This window comes from Penaeus vannamei, chromosome 38 (assembly GCF_042767895.1).
Source record: "Penaeus vannamei isolate JL-2024 chromosome 38, ASM4276789v1, whole genome shotgun sequence".
Taxonomy (NCBI): Eukaryota; Metazoa; Arthropoda; class Malacostraca; order Decapoda; family Penaeidae; genus Penaeus; species Penaeus vannamei.
In genome coordinates, this window is record NC_091586.1 from 8,938,872 (window position 1) to 8,946,371 (window position 7,500).

General features: G+C 42.2%; 1 protein-coding gene across 1 annotated transcript in view; it reads right to left on the reverse strand.

The window, feature by feature from the left end:
* Positions 1-7,500, reverse strand: part of Syn (synapsin) — a gene marked incomplete in the record, with an annotated part of 63,932 nt that overhangs the window by 639 nt on the left and 55,793 nt on the right. Inside the window, 2 exon segments of the mRNA XM_070116117.1 lie at positions 1-4,665; positions 7,075-7,246. The exon segment at positions 1-4,665 is cut by the window's left edge and continues 639 nt beyond it. Coding sequence (XP_069972218.1) covers positions 4,430-4,665; positions 7,075-7,246 — 408 coding nt within the window.

Here is a 7,500-nt window from a genome sequence, read left to right on the forward strand (position 1 = left end):
GGCAGTATTGCGACACAGCTGTGGATATCTGTAAAGAACGTCACACACGGACCCAGACAATGTTGTGTTGCGAGCGTGATATTTCATATATTATCAGTATTATTATTATTATTATTATTATTATTATTATTATTATTATTATTTGTGTGTGTGTGTATACGTGATCCAAAATGTAACTTGATGGGGAAATTTACTTAGACTGCACGAAAGCTTTTTAAGAACTGTTTATCGGGGTATAATCATCTATTATCATTAATATTTTATTCATTTATTTATATATATATATATTTTTTCTCATTTTTTGACGTTCTCAGATACCCAAGCATCTCGTCACGTGTACAGTTTTTGTAACATAAACACACAAGTAAAAACTATAACAAATACAATTCAGGATGAATCTGCAGTTCAGTGTTATGTTCCTCAAATTAACTTCATATCATTTATTTCTTTTTCCTCAAAGGAATATCCATAAGGAATAACAACCATTAATCAAAGAGAATCAAGTAATCAATAAAAAAAAAATCTTTTCAGTGCCATCCCGCCTGTGTTCGTCCGACTTCCGCTCGTCGAGGAAACCTTAAATTGACCTTGAAAACTCCTTTACGTTCAAGCTGACGTTCAGCAAAGTAAGATCGGAAGTGAAAACGGAGAAGTGAAGTGATCAGATGTGATGGGAGTGTATTTCGGGATTTTCCTGTGGCACAGTTATCTAATTACATCTCTAAATTATGTTATCTAAAAACAGTCGCATCAAGAGTTCAATATCGTGGTTATTACCTGTTAACAATGTTAGAATTACGTGTCCTTACTGATAAATCCAACCATCTACATATACTTTTTTTTTTTTTTTACTTTTTTCTTCAAATTCCAGATATACCTATTATTGAAAGTGCTTGTGAAGCGTCTTATAACCCAACAACAATAACATCAATTAGCAATGATAACCATAATGGGAACAAAAAGCCCATAAATAAATAAATAAAAATTTGAGCCGCGGCCTCCCTCAAAGATAAAGAAAGACAATCAACTCATTATCATTTCTTTTGTTTGTTTGTTTGTTTTAACGCATGATTGGGGATTAAACCATCTTTATTGTTCTTCATGTATTCTTCATTCGTCCCTTTTCATCATGCAAATGATCAACAAGAACATAGTATGCATGAACAAAATCACTTTTTATGACTTATCTATAAGAAAAAAAAAATGTTACTCCTGATTCCCATAATCTAACATGTACGTATCTTTTTTATATATGTAATAAACAAGATTAACATACTATTACTACCGAAATATTTAAACAAAAAAGGACATCTCAAGTATTTCACTTATCAATTTAAAAGCTACATTACCATATCAAAAACGAAAAGATTGTACGTAGAGATTTTTATTTCTGCCTTGAACGGAATCTTCAATTTTGCATATTTTCTTATCCTTAAATGATATGTAAGAGCTACACATCTACGAACGACAACTAATATTTGAACATTTCGTCTAACTCATTATTCAACAATGCAAGAAGTTTTTGGTTCTGATCAATTCTGTCTGTTTTAGAACTTCTATGACATATTTCCACTTAAAAAAAAACAAAAAAAAAACAGAAACGCTGCACTAATTCCTTCATTTCGAAAAATCTATTGAAAAAAAAAAACGACAGATCATTTAATTTTCCATGTTGATAGCTATCCGTCGTACCATTATATTTCTAACGATCTAATTTCGTCTATTTTCTTGTAATTACTGCCTCAGAAATGGTAGTTGGCTGAGAGCTAACAGCCGCATCCCATTTTCTTCAGAGCAAAATTCAAGTCGAAGTTACTGTGTCATTTGCTGACGGAATGAGGTTAATACACTACGAAATGATAGTGTTTAAACATTAATAAAATGTTTAATACTGGCACAAAACTGCAATAATGACAGTGCATACAAACACCAACTCCAACACTACTTTTTTTAAATAATTGAACTAACATCATTTGCATTATAATCCAAAAAAAAAGAGAAAAAAATAGCAGATTGTTCCACTTTGTGCTGTACAAATCATTCACAAAAGAACCATGTCAAGTGAAATAGAAGACGCAGACGGTTTACGGTGGTGTACCTGGACAACAAGCATTTGGCCAACGGATCTTGCTTGACATGCCGGGTCAGCTTGTCGTCCTTTCGAGGTCATCTGTATACTGACCTTGCTGAAGGAGCCGAAGGTCTCACCAGCTGGCAAATCAGCAATACAAGGGATGTTCATTAAACCAGACTTCTCTGATCTATTCATAAACTGACTCTGAGGAAGTTTGAGACGTAACTTTGGTACGTTTTCCTTCGGCGAACAGAAAGCAAAGGTTTGATGAAATTCCTCTCGGTTCAGAAAGTCGTTGGCTGTTAGTCTGTTATTACTTATTTCTTATTATTTCTTTTTAACGTAAGTTTTCATCTTTGAGAAACCACGAGAAATCGCTTCCTCGCCAACGTGGAATCTTATTGCATTCTTTGTAATCGTATAATGTACACTGCTATTGCTTTCCTACTCGGTGTTCGCGTCTTCGAGTTCCAGAGTCGGGACGCCTTCGTGGAATGGCCGGTTCGCCACGAATGACCTACAATATCGCGTGTATGTATTGTGTATCGTAGTCGGACTTACACACCAGTCGCGCGCCGCAAGAACAGCATTTGCCTTGCCAGACTATGGCGAGGCTCGACATGCAAAGCGCCTTTCACATCGATAGAAACTTCGGCTACAACATTCTCGATTTCTTCAACAGACACATATGACCCAACCCTGTGAAATCAAATGAGAAAACACAGGCTCTCAAAATCATGTTAATACTACATTTAGGTTCAACATAGAATTATGAATTAGATATTCCAAGGCATTCGTTACTCCAAACTGGGTAACTGTCATATTGGTCCACCATCATCGACGCCGAGCCTAAGTGACGTCATCCCGCGTCACGTGACCACAGGGACCGGCATGGTGCTCGGGGCCGATGACAAAGCTTACAGATTCTCTAGTTTCTATGGACCATGGAAACCCTATGAGACAGACAATCACAAATTCAATAAGAGACAAACACATCAAGTCCACGCACAGCACAAACAGTCAGAAGTGTTCCACCCACAAGATAAAACAACACAGAGCATATTGCTAACAACATTGGTTTAATCATCAATAATGTGCGAGCTCAAGATGTATCGGTTTGACCCACGTGGACACGTCCTGTGTGCTCATTGGCTGATACCGGTAACTCAACGACCAATCAGCACTCAGGATTTTTAACATCTTGGACAACTGCTCGGTCTTACGTTATATCGAAGAGCGCTTTACACAATGATGACTTTACGAACATATGGACTTCAGAAAATCGTTGGAAAGACTCGTTCACGGCCCAACAAAGAAAGGCAAACAATACTAACTGTTAGGATTCTCCCCTTTCTCGCAGGATCGAAAGGACTCGTCCGTTGTAACCCGGGTTTGAAGTGACTCGAACTAATGACTTCTATTAAGCGCAGCCTAATAATCTAATAACATTTCGCTATAACTTTGTGTCTGGTTAATTCTGCAGCTTTCTGTGGCGGCGGCAAGAAAGGTCAGAGAGAGTGCGGAGAAATGCGCGCGCGACTTCGAAACACGTTTCTACGGGGATTCGTTGACAGGGAAGCGGGGGCGGGCGGGCGGGCCTTGGAGGGGCGGGGGGGAGATGGGGGGGGGGGGGGGGATACACAGGCTTAAAGGAGGTCAAATGCCTAACAGCCAATAAGGAGACTCCGACCTAGCATAAACACAGAGGGGTAAAGACGGGTCCTTCACGTTCGAACAGGGCGGGAGGCGCCGCGGGAGGAGAGGCAGGGACCGCGGGGACAAAACCTTACGAGGTCGCGTTGTCTGGCGGGATTCGCTGTTCTTCTGAGATTTAGAGCAGGTGGAAAACGATCACTGTGTATCTGGTGGTATGGCACGTGGATATCTACATGAGTTTTTTATTCAGTTGTCATCAGTTAAGTTATTTAAGGCAGAATAGCTGAAGACTAGTGACACTAAAGCTACGTTCTCTTTCACCTTTGGCATCGTCACAGCTGCAGACTCTTCACGGCGCGTCCGGTTCTACGCTTTTTTTCATCAACGGAAATCAAAATTGTAACCGTAACTAACGATTATGGAATGAAGCTTTACTGAGAAGTTAGTATTATTCCTTTTTAAATTCTATAATGCATTACAAACAGTCACGACAACAGGCTGCAGTGCGGAAGTGGCGCAAATTGACAAAGAACGTGGCCTAACTTTGAGCCAACGGTGATTGAATGGGACCTTATCATTATAATCATCATCATCATCATCGTCCATGTTTCCGAATTTCTCTTCCTCCTCCAGTGTTCCTTGGCTTCTCCTCGCTCTCCCTCGCCGTCGCCTTCGCTCGCGGCCGAGGCCTTCGCTGCCTTACATGTCCCCGAAGATCCCGGCGAAGGTCTTGCGCAGGTTCTTCATGGTGTCCTCCGTGTCGTCGCCGGTCGCCGCCTCGTTGGCCGTGACCGACGTCTGGCGCCCGAACAGGGACGGCTTCTGCCCCGCCGACTGCTGGGACGACTGACTCACCTCGTCCACCTGCCGCCGCGTGCCGCTGGCGCTGCTGAACCCGCTGATGCTGCTCGACTGGGAGGCTGTTGGAGAACCAGCTGTTGAGAGGGACATCGGTCAGGCGGAGGCGTGGCGGTTAGAGACCAGCTGTGTGAGGGACTGGGAGGCGGACGGGCCGGGGGGGGGGGTGCCATCTGCTACGAGAGGGGGAGGGGGGGGCAAGGAGGGAGAGAGGGATCAGGAGGGAAAGGGAGAGGATATCACAAGGGACAAAGGAAGCCATAGGAAAACGGAGAAAATAATAAGATTGGAAGTAAAGGAAGCCGTAAGGTATTGCATATAGATAGATAGATAGATAGATGGATAGATTTTTTTTGTGAGAGAGAGAGAGAGAGCGAGAGAGAAAGTGGGACAGGGAGTGAGAGAGACAGAGAGACAAAGAGAGAGGATGAGGATGTGAAAGAGGCAGGCGAGGACGTCTCGTAGCGATGGCGTGGGAGAGGAGAAGGTGAAGTCGTGAGGCAGTGCTGTGTGGTGTGGCAGTAAGTATATGCTGGACCTCTAACTTTCTATTCTACATCGAAATTTCACAAACAGAACAAACAAACAAACAAACATGCAGACTGTAATTCACATGCATTATTGTCTTTCCCGAAAGAGAGTAAAAAAATACATATCTTATGTCTATTATCACTACGTTACGATTTGTCTTATCATTTCATTCTAAAGCTTCCAGGCACAAAATTCTTTCAATCGCACTAGTATAAGAAAAAGCGGAGAATTTAAAGTCAGCTTACAATCCACTATTCATACCTAATCTTTCTGTTCATGCTTTCTAATCATCATTCTAACTCTTCCTTCGTGCTTGCCTTCAGTCTCCAATCAAGAGCTTTCACCACAAATGCATTTGGCACTTTCATCATCATTCTTTCCCCGTCTCACACATCCTCACATTTAATTAATGCGATACTTTCATGCTGACATACGCAATGGCATGCATTCAAATTTTGTCACAAATGCATGCAAATAACCATTCACTCGCTCAGATTCCCCTTTCAGCTTCACACACACACACACACGCACGCACGCACACACGCACACACGCACGCACGCACGCACGCACGCACGCACGCATACACACACACACACACACACACACACACACACACACACACACACACACACACACACACATACACACGCACGACGCACGCACGCGCACACACACAAACACACACACACACACACACACATACACACGCACGACGCACGCACGCACACACGCACACGTTTTCTAGCTCACCGTTGTAAACACACTTACCTCTCACCCGCACGCTGTACATAAGACTCTCTGACAAACCTACAGCATAAGAATACTCTCAATCAAATTCTTATACACACATACTCTCCCAATATTAATTATAAACACAAATCTCTTTTATATCCACATCCCCTCATCCTTACTTTCTCCATCTCTTATTTACTCTATCTTAAACAAGCACATATCTTTCCACCCTCATGTACTCAGACAAAAAATACACCCTTAAATGTATTCTCTCATTCACGTGCAAATATACCTGTACAGTATTTACTTTCGCCTTTGTTATGTCACAGTCAAGAAAAATAATGTAATTTTACTCTCTCACTCGCAAAAAAATACACAGAATTACTGCCTTACTAAGGTAAATACTGATACATTTGCGCTCACACTCCAACACATACACATTCAGTCTTTCTACTCAGACAGACATGCTTATCCACCCTCTCGCTCACACTTACACCCTTGGATTTTATCCTCATCCAGACAGACACGTGCATTTTTACTCTCTCAGTCAGACAGACACTTATAAGCTACGTCACCGATTGTATTTCAGTCTCATTTAGACAAAAAGGTTCATATTTACTTTCTCACTTTCTCACACAGATAACAAGAATTACTCTTTACGCAGACGCGCATATTTACTCTCTCACTCAAACGAAAAGACCAACCCACAGATTTATTCTGTTATACAGATAGTCAGATGTATATTTACTCGCTCATTAATACAAAAAACAAACAAACAAACAAAAAAACATAGGTCCTCCCTCTCTGATCATTTTTCCCTTACTCAGCCAAAAGCAGTCTCACTAACATAAAACCTAAAGACGTACTCTCATGAACAAAACCAGGCATATTTTCTCTCAAAATACAAAAACCACAGACTTGTTCCCGCAGATACTCGTAAAGAAGGCTTATTTACTAATTCATGAACACAAAACCCACAGCCTTACTTTCTTAGAAAAAGCAGGCTTACTTACTGACACACAAGCGTAAACACTTACTTTCTTAATAAAAAAACGCATACTTACTCTCACAAACAGACCCACAAACGTACTCCCTTATATAAAAAAAATATTTACTCACACACACAAAACCCTCATTCTTCCTCTCTCAGCTTAAAAAAGGAACATTTTTCCCTCACGCGGCCGAGGGTCCGGAGCCTCACGTCCTCGAGGGCCACACTTACCCTGAGAGTCTCGGCGCTGCTGGCTAGGAGAGCCTCCGGGGATCGGAGTCTCGCTCATGATCAGCCTCGAGGTGTCCTCTGTGGGGGAGCCGCCCCTGGAGGACATGGTGCCGCTCAGGGACTGCCGCGAGGAGCCCCTGGTCAGCTCAGCGGGGCCAGGTCGGGTCACCCCCTGTGGCGGCGAAAGGCGGGGGTGAGTGGCGCTTGGGGGCGTCTGGGGCGGAGTTAGGGGCGGGGGGTGGTGGTGGTGGGGGGGGGGGGGGCCTTAACTCTCCTCTATTTCCATTTTGACCTTCTGGCCGGATGCGATGCTTTGGTCTCTCTTATGGAGCTATTTCTCATGAGTTTGATTTCGCATATAGCTATACTGCATATATATATATATATATATATATATATATATATATATATATATATATATATATA